Source organism: Fusarium solani (assembly GCF_023522795.1).
Source record: "Fusarium solani strain SB1 chromosome Unknown bctg00000005, whole genome shotgun sequence".
NCBI classification, from domain to species: Eukaryota; Fungi; Ascomycota; class Sordariomycetes; order Hypocreales; family Nectriaceae; genus Fusarium; species Fusarium solani.
This window is the reverse complement of record NW_027072153.1, coordinates 22,695-41,758: the sequence shown is the minus strand read 5'-3', so window position 1 is coordinate 41,758 and position 19,064 is coordinate 22,695. Positions and strand designations below refer to the sequence as shown.

At 49.2% G+C, this 19,064-nt stretch overlaps 7 protein-coding genes across 7 annotated transcripts; 2 read left to right on the top strand and 5 right to left on the bottom strand.

Moving 5' to 3' along the window:
- Positions 1-18: 18 nt before the first annotated feature.
- Positions 19-363, bottom strand: MRS44_008430 (uncharacterized protein; the record flags this gene model as incomplete). The annotated part of the gene is made up of 2 exons (XM_046279246.2): positions 19-116; positions 174-363. 2 exons carry the CDS (start codon positions 361-363, stop codon positions 19-21), a joined length of 288 nt encoding a protein of 95 aa, XP_046123260.2.
- Positions 364-2,030: 1,667 nt separating this feature from the next.
- Positions 2,031-3,642, top strand: MRS44_008429 (uncharacterized protein; the record flags this gene model as incomplete). The annotated part of the gene is made up of 4 exons (XM_065620916.1): positions 2,031-2,085; positions 2,195-2,304; positions 2,472-2,597; positions 2,650-3,642. The coding sequence occupies 4 exons, from the start codon at positions 2,031-2,033 to the stop codon at positions 3,640-3,642; spliced, it is 1,284 nt and encodes a 427-aa protein (XP_065476988.1).
- Positions 3,643-5,655: 2,013 nt separating this feature from the next.
- MRS44_008428 (uncharacterized protein) lies at positions 5,656-6,730 on the bottom strand (the record flags this gene model as incomplete). Its single annotated transcript, XM_065620915.1, has 3 exons — positions 5,656-5,702; positions 5,822-5,915; positions 6,305-6,730. 3 exons carry the CDS (start codon positions 6,728-6,730, stop codon positions 5,656-5,658), a joined length of 567 nt encoding a protein of 188 aa, XP_065476987.1.
- A 3,262-nt stretch (positions 6,731-9,992) lies between these two features.
- Positions 9,993-12,546, top strand: MRS44_008427 (uncharacterized protein; the record flags this gene model as incomplete). The annotated part of the gene is made up of 3 exons (XM_046284458.1): positions 9,993-10,013; positions 10,395-11,230; positions 11,295-12,546. The coding sequence occupies 3 exons, from the start codon at positions 9,993-9,995 to the stop codon at positions 12,544-12,546; spliced, it is 2,109 nt and encodes a 702-aa protein (XP_046123257.1).
- A 1,162-nt stretch (positions 12,547-13,708) lies between these two features.
- On the bottom strand, positions 13,709-15,079 carry MRS44_008426 (uncharacterized protein; the record flags this gene model as incomplete). Its single annotated transcript, XM_065620914.1, has 4 exons — positions 13,709-13,954; positions 14,001-14,366; positions 14,954-14,995; positions 15,044-15,079. 4 exons carry the CDS (start codon positions 15,077-15,079, stop codon positions 13,709-13,711), a joined length of 690 nt encoding a protein of 229 aa, XP_065476986.1.
- Positions 15,080-15,355: 276 nt separating this feature from the next.
- Positions 15,356-16,532, bottom strand: MRS44_008425 (uncharacterized protein; the record flags this gene model as incomplete). The annotated part of the gene is made up of 2 exons (XM_065620913.1): positions 15,356-16,099; positions 16,254-16,532. The coding sequence occupies 2 exons, from the start codon at positions 16,530-16,532 to the stop codon at positions 15,356-15,358; spliced, it is 1,023 nt and encodes a 340-aa protein (XP_065476985.1).
- Positions 16,533-16,547: 15 nt separating this feature from the next.
- On the bottom strand, positions 16,548-18,508 carry MRS44_008424 (uncharacterized protein; the record flags this gene model as incomplete). Its single annotated transcript, XM_065620912.1, has 3 exons — positions 16,548-17,484; positions 17,529-18,304; positions 18,452-18,508. The coding sequence occupies 3 exons, from the start codon at positions 18,506-18,508 to the stop codon at positions 16,548-16,550; spliced, it is 1,770 nt and encodes a 589-aa protein (XP_065476984.1).
- Positions 18,509-19,064: the final 556 nt, after the last annotated feature.

Below are 19,064 nucleotides of genomic sequence, written 5' to 3'. Positions count from 1 at the left end.
GGTCAAAAGGTATTTGGATTACCTACCGCCCTTGCCATCACCGGTACAGCAGTATGAGCTTCCTGAAGAGCAGAGCGCTGTCTGTTCGGTCGACGAGCAACCGGCCCCCAGACCCTCTGCAAGTGCAATCTCCCGTTAGACTGGTCATCTGAATGTTTTCATTATCAACTTACTGCGCTTCATAGCTGGGAGTTTCGGGAAGGGTACGTCCCCAAAAACCGGACCCCTAGGTTCAATGTCTCGAGTCTCAAGGCCCTCGGGCTCGATGGCCCGAGGCTCAACGTCCACAGAAGAGTCACCAATCGGAGACGCCATAGCGCCCTGCAGGAAGACGAGGCCGTAGAGGATAGTAGAAGCGTGCATGCTTGTGATGTTTAGCGCTAGCGCAGGGGAGTACACAGAGGTGGGTGTCACGTGTGGGTCAAGGATCTTAAGATTAAAAGCAGGTCCTTCAGGGGCAGATACTTAAAAAAAAACGCGAACACAACACGAATACACTGATTCAACCAATGGACCGAATACACGTACTGTCTGACAGAAGTGGGGTGGCCGGTTTCATGACGGTCGCTCGAAAGCAATCTGATCCTCCCCTGTCGCCGCTCCAAATGTCTCCTCGAATCCGGACCATCTTGTCTGAGAACTGTTGGTATGCAGAACATGTCTACAGGTACCGGTACAGTTAGTGCACCAAAGTCAATCGAGGATCACAACGACAATTTAGTTGTCTTATACTAAGGCCAATTACATCCTTGTAAGATAGTGGGCCTCAATAGCTAGATTAGGGTGAAATCATAGATGAAAAGGTAGGTCTTTATTATATGTAAGACTTCATGTCGCAGGGTAGGCATGATCTTCACGGCCTTATGAAACAACTGCGTTAGTAATCTAGCCGTATGCTTTAAATAACTCTGCGGGATGGAATACCTCGCATAAGAGATAACCTCAGATAACAATTAATCAACACATTGCTGCTGCTCATTATCGTTTACCTGACCCTTGATCCTTTTAGCACGCTCAGTGCGACACATCGTCAGGTTCCCCGCATGTACCTATCATTTGGCAGGGGCGATGTGGGGCGGAATACCTTCTGGAGCCTTAACACAATCGAGGGGATAGCAACGCCTCGCATCGTCCGGAAAATCGGGGGCCTGGGTAGAATAGTTAGGCACCGCCGGCCGGCTATGATTTTCCTTGATAAAGCTCTTGTTATCATGGGCCTTGCCTACCTGTATCTTATCCAGAATTAGAGTTCAAGTCACTGGTATTTTCAAAATCAATCTGTATGGCATTTTGGCTGTGAAGGCTTTCAAATTGAAACTTTTCATACCCCGCTCGTCTCTCGTCATTACAGGGGCGATGTGGGAGGAAGGGGGGTGCGACTTGGAGGTCCTTGACGGCTTAAGAGATACTTTAAAGTTGCCGAGTGAGGCCATAGCGCTGTAACCTAAGACTGTGCTTGTAAGCTTGCAGAGCGTGTGGTGAATGGGCCAATCGCGCTCGGAGGTTCGCAGATGCCGCGCCCGGGCGCGCAATTTTATGTTGGCGCCCACTCTCGAACTTGCCAAACTAGCCCGTTTAACCCTCTTTCTCGTTCCCTGTCGAATAAAACAAGGGCGTTGTTATCTTTTCAAAGGATTTCAGTTTCGATTTCCTTCAAGGTCTTTATTAGCCGCTTTGATACAGATTCATCCTCTCCCCTGCTACCAATTCCTTGGTTTTGAAATTGATCTGCTATCAAGCTCAACAAAGCCGCAAGCCTTGTCAAGCCAGGCCTTGAAAAAGCCGTCACACTTAGTGTCAATTCTCAGGCTCAGAAACCACCCACGTGCAGCGCCAACTGTCTCTCTTTCGTGCCCCAGAGGATTTCGATCCCATCCACAAGATCCTGGCGGCTATTTCCTGCACCGCGTCCGTTTTCTACTACCGCGCTTCTCAAGGTCCCATTGTCGGGCTTTTTCTTTTACCAGCATATTATTTTCTGCCTTTTTAAAGGGGACCCCTGTTTTTCCCACCTGCCCTCCCCACCCACCATGTCCGAAGGCGAGACACTACCGCTTTACAATACATTGGCCACCGACCCAACTGGTACGCATATGGCTCCCAGCACGAGTCTGAAGTGAAACCCAGGATTGCGGTTGATTCTGCTTTGCTGGAGCTTCGTCTGGGTCCATTTCAACTGACCCGTGCTTGACAGAGAAAAACGTCTCTGAGTGCATCTCCGAAGATGCTCTCGTCCACCTCAAGTTGTATAAGTACTCGAGTGTCGACCTATCCCCGGTCTCGAAATACGTCCTCGGCCCCTTTGTACGTCTCCTCGATACCTAGAGTTGCTCTTTCTTGCTTCTCCTCAGCTCACTACAGCTTCTGCTATGCAGAGAGCAGGGGAACTAGCGATTCAAGAGCGAATTTACCTCTCGCCCACTGACATACGAAGCTCATGACAGCTAACACTTGTCTTGGTCGTCATACAGTGGAATGCCTCCGTGAGCCTCCTGCCACTATGGATCGCACCAAACATGGTAACCCTCTTGGGTTTCTGCTTTATTCTGGCAAATGTCGCGCTGTGCGAGATATATATGCCTGATCTTGTTGGACCGGTACGTTGACGCCTACGGTATAGCTGGATGCTGATCAAGGACAATGGTGCAGGGGCCTTCATGGATCTACTTCAGCTTTGCCTTTGGCCTCTTCATGTACCAGACCATGGACAACCTCGACGGCAAGCAGGCTAGACGGACAGGAACCTCGAGCGGCCTCGGCGAGCTTTTCGACCACGGCATCGACTCCCTTAACTGCACAATCGCCAGTGTGCTCGAGACCGCCGCCATGGGCCTGGGCACTTCCCCCGCTGGTATCTTTACTGCGCTGTGCCCTTGCTTACCCATGTTCTTCTCGACCTGGGAGACCTACCACACGCACACCCTCTACCTGGGCGTTATCAACGGCCCTACCGAGGGTATTCTCATCGCCTGCGCCATTATGATCGTCTCTGGCATCTACGGTCCTGGTATCTGGACCCAGCCCCTGAGTCACGCCGTGAGCGACTACTTCTCCGGCCTTGCTGATCTCCTCGGCGAGACCACCTTCCGGGACATCTGGATCAGCCTCATTGTCAGCTCATCGGTCTTCACGCAGATCTCCTTCTCTGTGGTCAACGTCGTCAAGGCCCGCAAGGCGAACGGCCTCCCCATCGTGCCTGTCTTCCTCGAATGGATTCCCATGGCCGTCTACACCATCTCCATCGCTGCGTGGGTCTTCTCTCCCTACAGCACACTGATGGCGGAGAACCACCTCATCCTCTTTTGCTTTACCATGTCATTTGTCTTCGGCCGCCTGACGACCAAGATGATTCTCGCCCACTTGACGCGCCAACCCTTCCCCTACTGGACTGTTATGCTCTACCCTCTCGCTGGCGGCGCCGTCCTCGGAAACCTGCCCCGACTTGGATTCCCCGAGGTCAGCGCCGAGCTGGAGCTTTACTATCTGTGGGCCTACCTCCTCTTCTCCATGGTTGTGTACTTCCGCTGGGCCTGGCTCGTGGTGACAAGCATCTGCAACTACCTCGGCATTTACGTTCTCACCATCCCCAAGGAGAAGCAGCTCGCCAACAAGCAGGCCCTATATGCTACCAAGATGCACTAAACAAGCCGAAACCCACAGGCCACGTCCAATTCATATGTGTCTATACTAGCAGGAAGCAAGCTGTATGGGCTATCGACAGACCGAAACGACGCATATGTAAACACATTCAACATCAGCCTATCTTTCTAGCGGCCTAAAGACCGTTCCGTACCCCGCCACATTGTTATACCTCTAACTACTAGTTCCTGCTACAGTAAGATTTAGAGAGCACGACTGTTATAACCTATTATTTGTCTACTTGCTCCTGAGCAAGGAGCTGGTAATAAAATAAATATCATCACTAACGTGGGCTCTGATTGGACAAGCCCTGTCGTGACCGTCGCGAAGTCCTGGGGCAGCTGAAGGAATAAGCCCTCCACCCCGGATTCCGCCACCCCCGAATCCCCCCACCTTTTCTACAACACCGCTGAATTCAAGCTTCATGAACACTATTAATTAAATTAATAGAACAAGATCATGAGAAGATTAAATATGATATCCTTATAGGCTCCAACTGGTGCCCTATACAGACATGTTCCATTTTTTAATTACTTGACTCGTTCTGACCTCTTCGTTGGCAGGAGAACCTTATGCATCTACTCCCGCACATTCGCGATATCGGGAACCTCTGTAAACCCGCTTGTTTGGTCATAGGCGGGCTTTTTCCACCCCTTAGACTTCATTTGCTATCTATCGTGCTTGAAAACCATATTTTGCCTTTCCTGGCCCATCAAAATGACGTTTTAATGGCCCAATCCCTTGCCAGCTGTCCCAAGAAATTGCCAAAGCGTTCCATCGATCTTTGGGGTTGAAGGGATGCTGGTGAAAGAATCTCGAAGCTGCTGGGATGGCTGAAGGGTCTAAAAAGTCTCAAGGATTGCGTTGAGGTCGACTTTGGCGGGGTTTTGACACGTTTGGCAATGTACTTTTCATCGGATTCCTCAGGGGCTTGGGCTTCGCCATGCATGCTGACAACAATCTGGATGACTTTCGACCTGCGAGGATGGTTTTTAAAGTTATTCCAGCTTTCTTTGCTAGACAATACTAGCTTAGAAAAGTGACCATTCCATCAGGGGTCAGGATGTCAGCGGTAAGAGACCTTATTGAGGCGTCTGCTTCCAGCCCTAGCTCTTGAATGAAGCTATTAAGCTCAGACTGTTTAATCAAGGCGCGTTCAATCGTCATATAGGTCAAATTCCATCTCGTATCGTTATTCTGTATGACTTCAGCTCGGCCGTTGATTCTGCTGCAAGCTCATAAATGTCTGCCTCCTTCGACTCCCTAGAATGTGCCTTGATATGCTTCGCTACGTTTCGGGAAGGCTCGGATCAACCTGACGATGTTATGACGCTTTCAAACTGGGCCCTTTGTTTGCCAGTGTTCGAGGTTTTTTCAACCCGCTCTAGCATGCTATACGTCTTAGCCTGAAGTTTTAAAGAAGTTGCACTATCATCACATCACAGAGGAAAGGTTAGGGAATAAGGTTTAGAATATTCCCGAAACATCGCATCATTCGTGTCTCCGTATCCGCTCGAGTCATCGAGGCATCGCGAGCTATATAGAGGTTTCGCAAACAAACATCTTTACTAGCCACATTATCGCAGGTCGAGGCCCCAAGCTTTGAATCGATCCCCCAATCACTGTTGTTGAATTGCGCAGTGATGCTGGGTATGTTTGATAAAATCAAGGTTATTATTATTATTGTCATAGTGAGAGCTCCCTAGGGGTTTATATCCCATGCGATTCCATCTAGGACTTTTAACTTTTAATCTAGGACTTTGTGATGTGACCCTGAAGTGAGGGGGAAGCTCCCAATTATTCCAACAATCACGGACGACATTCCTTATCGCTTCAAATGTCGAGGACCTCCCGCCAGGCCACGGCAGGGGGAAACAGCCAATTAAAATGCATCGGATCAAAGGGACCTAATCCCCCACCTATTTGAGCCTATGATAGAAGTCCCAGAAGTCTCTCAAGCTACAAATTGCTACATTACACTGCTCACATCCCCAAATTGATTGACCTCTCCTTTTATTACGACTGACCGGCGCCAACGGCTTCCTTGAGCTTCTTGACCTTGGCTGCCCTAATTGAAGCCCTTGACAAGCGAGGTATTCTGAATTTTTCCCTCTTCGGACGAAATTATGCTGTGCAATAGGCGTAATTTCGTCCCCGGCTCGAAAAAGCTTCCATGACTGACTTTGAAGATGGAAGGCCTTGAAGACCTCGTTGTAGAGGCGTTCCCTCCACTTCTTCTGGTTTTCATAACGATTCCCATCTGGCTGGCCGTGTAGCTGTAAGAGAAAGCTATTCACAAGGGCCACATCTAGTAAGAAGGTCCAAGCAATAGCCTGCCAAAGCACCCCGGCGGATAGGATGATCATAGCCAAGATATAACCTTCTTTGGTCGCCCCGGTCAACATGATTCATTTCGTTGTTGTAAGAAGCAGCGATTGTAGGATCGATATAAGCTTGACAGGCTCACTACCAAAAAAGCGCTGTATTGGCCGTGCCGTTGGGGTCTTCGTTGATGGTCTATTCCTCCAACGCTCAACCGTCTCATCGCCGGCGAACACGGTTGAAAGGGACAATACGAGGGCTTTATCCTTCCACGCGATTTGGTTAACCTAGGAAGAAGAAGACTAGTCAGCAGCTAGATAAGAAAAAGGTTAGATTATCTTACCTGATTATCCGCCGTTGGGATCACCTTGATCTCATTGAATTGTAACCCTGACTCCCCTGCCTTATCGGCCTTTTTGACCTTTGCAAGACCTTTGTAGATACCACAGTTAGGCCGGGCTGTGCCGGTTGCACCGTGGCCGTGCTGACGAAGAGAGTGGAAGAGGTCCGGCGACGAGAAGAGGTTATCCACGAAGACGTGATATGTCGACTCTGGCAATAGGTTGATAAGGGCAATAACGGCGCTTTGAGTCGAGTTTAGGGCTGTAATCTTAACCCCTGCTTCTGTGGCCACGTAGATAACTTCCTCAACCTCGTCAGCCTTATTATCCTTACTAGGAGCCTTGCCTTTCCCTTGCTTTTCTTCCTTTGTAATGCCGGCTTCTTCTGAACGCCAACAGGGCCGTATTTTGCGCCGGGCTGGTGCCATATCCACCTTATGAAGAGGCCTAGCCGGGCGGCTATCCACACCTTGAAGCCTGTGTCGATAGGCTTATTGGGGACGTATGCAACTTGCTTATTCCTTCCTGTATATTGGATCATAGCCTCGTCGACGGCAAGATGCGAGCCCGGCTCACAGAGCTCTGTTGTTGCAAGGTGAACGTGCTGAGACCATGACTCAACGCATTAGAAGACGATAGAGAAGTCGTCGCCGCCGCCGTCGGTGAATTTGGTATGGTCGAAGATGCGGATATGACGATAAAGAAGCTGAAATCGATTGTAAGTTATAAACTTGATTATCGAGTGTTCAGGCCGCTGATCCTCTAGTTGAGAGGTTTTCCAATGGTCTTCCACCGTTATTTCGCTATGGGCTTCCATATAAATAAGGATCCCAAGCCAGATGTATACCTCTGCAGCCGTGGTTGGTTTCCAGGCGTGGAGGCGTGACTGTTCTGTTATTTCGTGTTCTTGGCTATCAATAACGCCGCTTTGAATGAGGTTGCTAACCCAGTCATTGACTAGGGAAATGGGTATAAAGTGTTGGAAAAGTAACAGCGGGTTCTGGGGCAGCTTATTGATGAGAAGCTCTCGTCGCGGCACGTCGAAGGGTTGAAAATTGAAGCCTCAGTCGTCGGTAGCCGGAAAAACCGGTCTCTGGGTGCTATCACCATAGAGCTATTATCATCGTACGGGTTGATTGCCACTATAGGTAGTAATAAAGGTATCGATTGAGAAGTCATCGTTCAATTGAGAATTAGTTTGTATGAGGATTTAGATGATGATGATTAATGACGCATCGTGTGGTTCCTCTCATGTACCTTCTTGATGACAGGGATGGTGTGGGGCACGGTACGGCCGGGAGGTCCTCGACAATTCAAGGGATAGTGTACGCGATATTCTCGCTGGCATGAGACCCGATCTGTTTACGGTAAGCAAGCAGCCGGTTTTGGTATAAGTTGCTCTGTTCAATAAAGTGAACAAAGATCGAAATAAAAGCTATCCTGTTCCGAGGGGTCCAGAGATCGAAGCTGATATATATCTGGATAACAGACTTGTCGAGTTCCTCCTTGACAGCCGCTTTCTTTAAAGAGAGTATATCCTCGGAATCATTCTTAGCTATAGTTCGACCCCAGGGAATCTGTATATAAAGATCAGGGTCCAACTGTTTGAACGGCTCTTGCAAAAAAGTACTCTTGAGGGTAGTAAGGGGGAGATTAGAATCAATACTATAACCAACTAAGAGCTATCTAGTCCGTACCTTGTAAGGATGGGCTTATTCTCAATTCTTACAGGAACCAGTCATGGTTTCGCATCCACCTTCGCCGGCTCCTACATCGTCATATCTAAGAGGCTTGCAATAACGAAGCGTCCTTGGCCCTAATTAAGTCTTCTAAAGGTCGTCAATGAAGAATCATTAGTGGAGGGCCCAAGGCCAAAGCTGCATCATATTGTTTGGCGATGCTTTCGGGCTGGAATCCGAGACGAGGAAATGCGGATGGTGGCTGTGACGACGCGCTGCCAGCAAGGCTGTCTTTTCAAGCGGTCTCGGACATTTTGGGCTTTCCCGTCGATTGTCGAAAGGCTCCGACGCAGTAACTCCAGGGAATTAAGCCAATCACAGCCATACCATTAGGCTATACTTCTTTCAGCACTGCTTTTCGCTCGATCAGCAAGTCGTCAAACGATAAGATCATAACAGATACGCACGCTATCGCCGCTTACAAACCTCTGCAGCAATAGTATTGTAACACTGGAGCAAGTTAGTTCGCGGAGCCTTTCGACAATTGATGGGATAATTAGCAGAAGGTGTGGATTAAACAGCCAAGACAAGTTTCTGACGATCCAAGGGTGGTGTATGTTCAGCTGGCTAACGCTACATCGTGATGGAGCGAAAGTAAAAAAATGGGGGAATATTCTTTTCGATTTGCCTCTGGCCAGGACCCAGGCAACCAATGGCTACGGACCAATCAGCTGGGCTGACCCCTGGAACACCCATGCTTCTCGGGAGAGAGCCTCACTCTCTGGAGCCGGGAGCATATACATGACCCGGCTGTTCTAAGCTGTTCTAAGAGCTCGATTCCTTGCTCCATCCACCGAGTTATTGTTTCCACTGGCGTGTGAATTTTTGCCTAACCTTACTGGAACCTCTGAGTGCCGTCATGTGGTGACAGGAGGCCATCTCAGAGTGCTAAATCAACTCTAAGACGTGTATCCGTTCTCTTTGCTGGTTGAATCTCTCCATAGGTACCAAAGCGTCCGTTCTTGCAACCACTGGATCCCCCCCCAAGTACGTCTGAGATATAGTTGGCTTGACATGATCTCCCTTATTCGCTACCTCATTATTCTACTTTTCATGTGTATGTGGCCATGCGTATGAGTGTGGGTTATTCGATTTTTTCTGTATGGAGGCTTCGTCCGAGTTAATCATCAAACTTGTTGATTAGCTTGACACCCACTCCAACTTTAAACAGCCGTGCCTCCATCAATTCTTCAACTTCCAAGAGCTACGCTAGCGCCCATTGTAGGCTAACTTTAACTTTGTCTTCGTCAAGATTCGATTGCTCCATTCCTTTCCATTTGCGCTTGAAACGAGTCTTAACAACGCGACGTACAATCAGTTCCGACACGCCCTTGTCGATGCCATCTATGAGGACACTCCATGAGATCAGCCGAATTTTGTGAACCATGCCTATAATGTATCGTTTTCATACCTTCAAAAGTATAGGAGGGCATCCAGACAGGAATTTATTCTATACCATATACCGTGCCTTCCTTGACGAAGCGATCCCTGATCCTCACGACCGCGTCGTGTGACGTGTTGAAGTCGCCCGCGAGGCGCGCAAGGACACCCGCATCCAATTGCACTAACATAGCCCTTTTTGCCTCAGAAGAAACCTCATGGCATTTTTGGCCATTTTCGGATATTTTTGCGCCAAGAGTACGTTTTTCAGACATCGTTGTGGCGTGCAGTAGTTGATGCAAGAAGAATGTGGTGTCGCGACCGTGGTGGTGGACCTAGACGCGGTCGCGTTGGGAGGAGAGAGACTTTTGGAAGCTAGGCGTAAATGCCTGCAAGCCATCAATGACGCTATTGCCCGTCACCGCACCTGGCCGCTGGTAAGAGAAACGGTGGCCCGAATTGTCATGGCTGACCATGACCGTGGCTTGAATTCAAGGGCCGATGCCGGTTTCGGTGGTCGAGAACAGACTGCGGAAATGCAACCCAAAAAGCAGCCAAAGGGAGAACGACAATGACGATGCCAATTGAACAGGTAAGCCGATTGCAACGTTGTTAGACAGTCAGAGCGCAGCAAAAACTTAATGCCCCAGCCCTGCTCTCCCAACAAAACATTGCTGCGATGCGCCACAGTGCTTTGGTACCACTCGCCCTCAACCAGTCACACTCTCCCCACAGGCTCCAATCGCCCATGTGTCGCATACCCGCCCGTCGAATATAAAGCAGGTTCAACAGCAGCGCGACCCTCGGCGGGAAACAATATCGAGCCACGTCGATACCGCACTGCTTCTCAAGGGCGCGATTGCTGGAGATGGCCGGCTGTCAAAACGGAAGCGGAATAGAAAGGCCGCGCAGTCGAGTATTTCGCCCATCCGTAAAAGCTGGTCCTTACTCAAGCTAACTAGTCCGCTAACAGCCTCCTCCATTCTCCATCCGACTCCTAAAGCACCACGGCGGCCGAGACGTAGGAGGGTCACAACTTGACGACCACCAGCTTTGGCTGCTCTTGACCGCGACGTATTGCACTAAGTCCGATGACTTGGTTGCGCCCAACCGTCATGTCATCGCCTGCATAAAGACAGAACTAGACCTGCACAGGCTGACCAGGGTTTCCGGCTGGCTGTGGGTCGCGGGTCGTCTCGTGCCTCCTCGCCCGCTGCATCACCACCTCCTGCTTAACCGGGATGTCTTCGTCACGGAGCAGATGGACATGCATCTCGTCTGGACGACGGGCCGCATATTCGTCAAACCCATCCCGCGCTTCCTGCTCGAGCCGTGCTTCTGGACCGAATATCTCTGTTGCGGACAAGGATGCGGCTGCTCTAATGGCGAAGTTCATCCCCGAGGAAGCGTTCAGGAATGCGAACGTCGAAAGCTGTGGAAATGCGCGATTGGGTTTTTATTCTCTTATACTGCGCTTATCCGCCACGAGAGCGACTTTCTATTGGCTAAAGAGAAACACTTGCTCCCGGAAGAGGTCAAATGGCCGGACTGGATGTCCTTCGTCGAACAACTTGACACGGAGCACATTTACCAAGACATCCACCCGCGATTCTATCGTGGAGAGCTTCGTTTGAGTCGGTTAAACAAGATATACCGCCTATATCAGACTCCTTTACGCCGTTACATGGCGCACTGGGGCCAATACGCGACCTTTTTTCGAGATAATTTTGCCTGGCTTGCCAGGACGACAGTCTACATCGCAGTTGTCACGCCCAAGGGGCGGAACAGAGTCCGCCCTGATGGTCCTTGGTACGCGCGCCAATGGCTTACTGCCAATGCCACTATTCCCACTCCAATGCTAACGTGACCGCAGGCAAGTCCAGGCCATGTCGACTTTGCCTTTGAAGGCTATCTCTAGGCTTTGGGGCAAATTCAATGAGCTGACTATCCCTTACTATCTTCGAGTTCCCTGCTTCAAGCTTTATTCTTGGGCTTTTGGCGTCAAGTTCCTCACCCAAATTTCTTTCCCTGATGGAAGTATACTGATCGCATACAGGCTTGATGAAGTCGCCGAGCCAGACCTCCACGTTTATCCTAATCTCGCCTCATTCTTCTATCGAACCCTCAAGCCCGGCGCTCGGCCCCTCGATCCCGATCCTCATACTCTGCTCTGCCCGTCCGACGGCAAGGTCCTCCAGTTTGGCCAGATTGAAGGCGGTGACATTGAGCAGGTCAAAGGCATGACTTACAGCATCGACGCTCTCCTTGGCAAGAACACACCTACCCCTAGCATCTCGAGCGGTTCATCTTCGAAGAGCGACCATGTCACTGAGCTCGCCGGAGATGAGGAGCTTGTGAAGCAAGACGAGGAATTTGCTCAAGTCAATGGCATTTCGTACACTCTTCCCGACCTTCTCTCTGGTGCCGGAAACCGTGCTCCTCCGGCAGAAGATCAATCTATGCCAGCCTCTCCCGGTACGCCCTCTGCACTTCGTGCTGAGCTTGCTGTTGGTGAGCGGTCCTGGTACGATCTCCTGGCTCCTGATAAGACGACCTCTCTATATTACGCAGTCATCTACCTGGCCCCCGGCGACTACCATCGTTTCCACTCTCCTACCAACTGGGTTGTCGATCGCCGCCGTCACTTTCCAGGAGAGCTCTACAGTGTGTCTCCTTATCTTCAGCGAACTCTCCCCGGGCTCTTCACTCTCAATGAGCGCGTGGTGTTGCTCGGCCGCTGGCGATGGGGCTTCTTCAGCTACGTTCCCGTCGGTGCGACCAATGTTGGTTCAATTGCGGTAAATTTTGACAGGGAGCTCCGGACCAATAGTCGGTTGACCGACACCGCTGCCTACCAGGCGGTAGAGGACGCGACCAAGGGAGGTGAGCCCTACCAAGGCTTTGTCGAGGCAACTTATGAGGCCTCTAGCCCTGTTTTGCGAGGCCACGCACTCCGACGTGGTGAGGAGATGGGCGGCTTCCAGCTCGGCAGCACGATTGTGCTTGTATTTGAGGCGCCGGCAGAGAAGACTGGCGAGAATAATGAGCGCTTGGGATGGGCCTGGGCTGTAGAGAAGGGCCAGAGCATCAAGATGGGTCAGGCTCTGGGCCGAGTAATTGAGTGAGGCATTGTATAAACAGAACTAAAAGACGATATAGCCACAGCATTTTGGATACCAAAGAGAGGTGTAAATGTTCAACCTGATCAAGCACTACTTTGGTTTCTCTGGATACGGCCGTCACGTTTTGTAGCAGCACATGGTCAAGGTTACGATTTTACTATTTGGATTCAGTCTAAGTATGGACTAAGCTATGCTGGCTCTGAAGTCCTTCGATCTTCAAACTCCGGTCAAACGCAGAATCCCAAAATTGCAAAAGCCATTCCGTCATGACTGTGTTATGGATATATTCGATGTTGGTTAAGAACCTACTGGCTCAAACTCGGGATGAGCCTTCCCAAGAACATGAATTTCCTCGATGGTAAACATGCTAAAGTGATTGAGACTAGCAGACTCTCTGATCAAAGCGTCGTATGCTATTGCAGCGAGTTGATGCCTTGACTTTATATCCCGAGATGTTGAAAAAAGATGGGGTTTCATGACGCATTGGATGAACCTCGGCGTCCCGACGGAACTAAATTCTCACTACTGTCCCGCTAGAGGACCAATTGCAAACACTACGGTAGCGGTCAAGGTGGGCTGGAGTCTGGCATACTACCCGTTGGCTCATGTGGGGCTAGGGCCCCAGGCGAGCCAACCTAGCAAGCTAGGTTGGCCACAAAATTATGATAGTGTCGCAGGGTAGGCATGATCTTCATGGCCTCATGAAACAACTACGTTAGTAATCTAGCCGTATGCTATAAGTAACTCTGCGGGATGGAGTACCCCGCACAAGAGATAACCTCAGATAATAATCAATCAACACACTGCTACTGCTCATTATTCTTTACCTGACCCTTAATCCTTTTAGCACGCTCAGTGCGACATACAGTAACAAATGTGAGACAGCCCCTCGCATCGTGACGTCTTCAAATTATATGCAGTCACCACCTAATTTAAGCCTTTTTTACGACATCAATCAGTAAAAAACACTACTCTTACGTCCATCTCAAGTCAACCTTCATAATGCCAAGCGAAGCGAATCTCAAGGCCGCCCGGGAAGTCGTGCAGTCACGTGCTCGATATGCCCGGGGCCTCCATCGCCCCAACCAAACCTCTCTCAATTCGTGATGTGGCTGCCCGTTATCCCGGCTCTTCTTCTGCCTCTGTTCAACGACTCGTGAAGTTGTTAGAGACCGGTGATACGCCTCGTCAAGTCGGCCGGCCGCGGCTCCTCACAGACGAAGAAGAAGAAGCTATCATCGCCTTCGTCATCTGGATGGATGTTGTTGGATTGCGCAGGAATGCTGAGTGCACTTGATAACAAATTGTTATTATTGTTGTTGACTCCCTGTAGTCGAAGGACCTTTGAGGCCTTATATCTTCGACTGGTCCCTTCTAGGACTTGAGTCTTAGAAGGTCCTATATGAAAGTCCTACGATCTAAGTTCAGGACTTCAGTGCTCCAGAGGAGACGATCACCTTCTTCAGTTGGGCTTGGACTAACTCGAATTGCTTCAAGAGACCATGGCTGGCAGCATCCAATGGCTTCGCGAGACCATCTGCTATTTGCTCATGGGTACTGACGTATTGTACGTCAATGTTTCCGGCTTCAATTTCTTCCCGGATATGGTGTTCGACGAATGGAATGTGCTTCGTTTGTTGGTGAAGCTCGGGGTTTCTGCAAAGTTTCAGAGAACCCTGATTGTCGCCGTTCAGAAGAATTGGTACGTTGAGAGGGAGTTGTAATTCGGAGAAGAGGTTTCTGATCCAGGCTAATTCTCTGGCGCCTTGAGAAAGAGCAGTGTACTCGGCTTCAATAGTCGAGAGAGCCACAGTCTCGTGTCTCTTGGCTCTCCAGGAGACTGTAGAATCTTCGAGTTGAACTAGCCAGCCGAAGGTCGATCTTCCAGTCCGAATCAGCCCAGGCAACAACGTTCCAAACAGTGTCTTTGGATTTCTTGACGTCCCCAAGCACCAGACCGTACTTCCTTGTCTTCTGCAAACAGCGAAGTCCTCTCTTGGTGTTGGAATAATTAGGAGCTTCCCCCTCACTTCAGGGTCACATCATAAAGTCCTAGATTAAAAGTTAAAAGTCCTAGATAGAATCACATGGGATATAAACCCCTAGGGAGCTCTCACTATGACAATAATAATAATAACCTTGATTTTATTAATCACACCCAGCATCACTGCGTAATTCAACAACACTTAGCAAGCCTTGAATGAACAAGTGAAGGGTTTGCCATATATCTTAAAAGGACTAAAAGAAGAAAGGCTAGATCAGGCCTAGTCTGTGTCATTCCGTACATAAGAGAACCAGTCTTTGAATCGTAATCCTCCCGTTCGCTCGGGGAGGCAGAATCCGTGTCGTCTTATGGTAGCAGTATGGAGAGCACATTTCGCTCCATGGGAGTATTAACAGGTCGGCATACCTCAAGGCCAAATTTCTCGAGGATTCTTATAAAGTAGGCATCCTAGGAGAGGTAAATTAGTCGAGAGTTCCTATCGCGGGTGATTCTTACGCCGAGGAAATATTTAACAGGACCGAGATCAGTCATTATGAAGATCTCTCCCAGGCGGGCTTTATACCCTTAGATTACTTCCTTATTGCTGCCCATAAGAAGAAAGTCATCCACGTATATAATGATAACTACTCCTATTTTAGGATTATAGTATACGGCCGTATCAGACATCATTTATCTAAAGCCAAGGGATTCTAAGGCCTTCTTCAATTTCTTTTGCCATTGCCGAGGAGCCTGCTTGAGCCCATAAAGCGATTTAGTTAGCTTACAGATTCTCTCTGTTGAGAAACCTGGCGAGCGGTCTTCTAGGTGTTAATCGAAATATTCAAGTAGTCCTTCCGGCATCTCGATGAAGACTTCCTCGTCGAGGTCCCCTTCCAGGAAAGCCGTGGACACGTCCATTTGTTCGATCTCCCAGTCGAGACAGGCAGCAACGGTGAGGAGGATTCTCCATGTTGCTACTCTAGCAACAGAAGCAAAGGTCTGGTTATAGTCGAATCCAGGCTGTTGTTCAAAGCCTCTGACTACCAGCCGTGCCTTGAACTTGTCTAGGCCGCCATCCTCATTCTTCTTGACCTTGAACACCCACTTGACTGTGAGTGGCCTATGGCGAGCTTGGTTTCGGTCCAATATGCGCCAGACTCCTTTCGTGAGGAGACTGCGTAGCTCACTGTGTATTGCTCTGAGCCAATGCTCCCTTTGTGGACCTTGAAGCGCTTTAGTCATTGTTTTGGGCTCAGTGATCACCTCTTTTCGGGGATCAGGCAGCTGAACTGATGTCTTTGATGTTGTCGTCTGTTCATGTTGAGGATTATGCACCCCAGCATGCTGAAGAGTATTCACTTCAGATTGATATAAACTTGGAGTCTTAATTTGCTCCAGGACAGACTGTGGCCGACTTGAAATGGGAGCTCCGTTCGTGCGGATTATCGGCTTAACATCATGCTCAGTTTCGGTCAGATGTTCTGTTTCTCCGATCTTCTCATAGAATGTGACTTGTGCAGAGCGGACCAATTGATGTCCCTTTCTGCGAGAGGGCACCCAGCAGGTGTATATCTGTGAACCTTCCATGCATAGGTAGATTCCAGTTTCTCTCTTAGACCAAACTTGAAGGATCTTAATCTTCGTTCTTATGGTATGTGAATCGTGACTTGTGAGCCATAGATCCGTTCTCCGGAGATATCTGGCTTGTTATCTTGCCCGGGAAGACCTCATTGAGAAAACTCTCAAGAGGAGTAAGTCCGTCGACTGCCCTGGTGGCAGTTACATTTGTCTTGCGCACCATGTCTTTTAGGACTAATAGCCATAGTTCCATTGGCACTTGTTCTGATTCGATGGTTGTTCTGACTTTGTCAAAGATGATGCGATTTGATCGTTCAGCAACACCGTTGAATTCGGGAGTATGTGGCGTTGTCTTAATAATCCTTACTCCGTGTGAAGACTCGAGACGCTTGACAGACGCTCCATAGAGTTCGGAGCCGCCATCCATCTGGATTGCATAAACTCAGATCCCATTGTGAGTCTGGAGCATTGAGATGAGCTGGCTTAGAAGTTCTGAAGCCATGCCCTTTCTTGCAAACGTATAGGCCCATCTCATTCGGTGCCTGTCATCTGTGACAATCATTCCCCATTGCTGGCCGTTAATCCCTAGAGGATTGACCTTGAAGGTGTCAACATAGAGGAATCCGGCCTTCTTGGCCCTTCTTCGCTTGTTTCGGGGAGACCATCTTAGGGCCTTCGAGACGTCGCAGGCGAGACAGTAGTTGAAGGGTTTGTGATTATGGCGCTTATCGCAAAACATTCCTTTGGTGATCTTTGCAGTTTGAGATACCTGATATGGATTGATATGGCCGAGCCTTCGATGCCAAAGGTCGGTATTCAGGCACTGCGTTGACGAGATGGTGTAATTCTGAGGTTCTGGCTGGTGTCGCTGGACGGCATGTTCTGACAAAACAGTCTCTCTAGAGTTCACGTAGAGGCCATTGCTTCCAATGTATAGATGGGCAACGAGGTCTCCCGTGGGATCATAGAGATCGTTGCCGTCTATCCAACCACCATTCTTGTAGAGCCTGAGTCCAGACATGACGTTGACTGGAAATTCAGGAATTAATAGAGTGTCTTTGAGGTTAATAGTGACTTCTTCTTGCCACTTGTTGACAAAGGCAACCTCGACTGTTCCTCTGCCAGATGGGAAAACCTTCCCGCCACCGGTAATGAGGACTGTTCGTGCTGCAGATTGGAGTTCGCTAAAGAGACTCCGGTTATTGCAAATGTGAACTGAAGAACCAGTGTCGAAGAGCCATTTCATATGTGCATTGACGTTGTCCAGTGAGGCTCTGCACGTCTCCATGGTTTCATTCGAAACTTCGTCTTCTAGGATCATGAATGACCTTTCGACCGTCCTGTGGTTCGACTCCTTAATGTGAAGATTCTTGACGTCGCTGTGTTGATTGTCGTATTCCATAAATTCCTTGGCGAGTCAGACGGCCCAGTCAGGTCGTTTGTCCTGGTGGGTGAACCAGCAATCATTTTCGTGGTGACCCTTCTTTCTGCAGTTTGTGCAGATATGATCCTTATGCTTGTTGATCCGGTGACTGGCTTCTTGCGAGTTGTATTGGTTTTGGAATTCTTGGAAAATTCTTTGTGACGGTTGCTAGCCTTGTGGTTCCTTGCATTGGAGCCCTTCTTGCCACTCTTCTTTCCGTGGACCCAGTATGCAGAGGCTGATCCAGGTTTGTCTTCATCGTCCGATGATCGGTTTTCGTCGATGAGATCTTGCTGCATTGATAGAATCGTAGGCGGATGCTCGGACCGAAGAAGAGCCCGTTGGCTAGCGGTCCAATCGGGGTACTCGTTCTCACAGGCAGCTAGGTAGACTACCTTCTTGAGGGTGTCTGAAATTGGTTCCTTCTGTTCGAGCAGAAGTTTGACAAGCCGTTCAAAGTCAACATTGAATTGCGGGATTGTTTCGTATGAGTTGGTCTTAATCCGGATGAACTGATACAAGGTTGTTTGTAGAAGGACTGGACCGGTGCCGACACAGTAGGCTTGGAGAATGTTGAACATCTCCTGAGGATCTTCGATCCCAACCTGTTGGCTGAGAGCCTCTCCGGTGCAGTTGCCTCCGATGGAGACGGCAGCTTTCGCTGCTCTAATCTTCTGATCCATAGTCCGTTGTTCTTCCGAAGGATAATCGCCGAAGGCAGCATCTTCAAGGCCATTGATCCGAAGGATGGCCTTTTGAGCCGGCGAGTATTGCTCCTAGTTGGAAGGGCCTCCAAGTTTTAGCTCTTGAGGGAGAAAAAGAGTATTTTTGTCGGAACTAGTCATGGTGCTATCATAACTTGAAGGTAGAGCATGCTGTTGATCTGAAACACTCGATTGCGATGATTCAGATTCAGGCGATACTCTTATCGTGTTATGACGTGTTCGCATGGTAAATCGTGGAACTTGCCGTGAAGGCATCTTGGGAGGAGGAAGGTTAAAGTTCGGTTCTTTAATTCAGAAGAGAAACCCGGTGTTCGCCAGCCGGGCTCATAACCTGCTGTTGTGTCACGCAGGGATGCTGAGTGCACTTGACAAAAGGTAGTTCTTGTTGTAGTGATTGTAATTATTCTTAGTTAAGTTTTCATAATCTCAATAAGAGGTCCTTTGGGGCCTTATATCTTTAAATAATCCCATCTAGGACTTTGAACCTTACCCAGGGGGCTGACTAATAATAGGCCGCCCCTCTGTTCATCACAGAGGGGGCATCACAACCTGTAACTGCGTCGGCAAATATCCTCGACAATCTTTACAATCTTTTTGAGGGACATAGAGGTCAATGCGACCATTGGCGTAGTATTGCGAAATAGACGCGACTACTAATGAGATCCTAGTGCGAGGTAGAGATTTAATCACCGTGGCGAATTGGTCCTTAAGACCTATAAAGCTAATTATGTCGGAAAGTAACCACTAGGCCAAAAAGCATGGCGCGCCACTTTAGTTAGTGGTGCTTCCTTTATTGCCTACTATGCTGCCA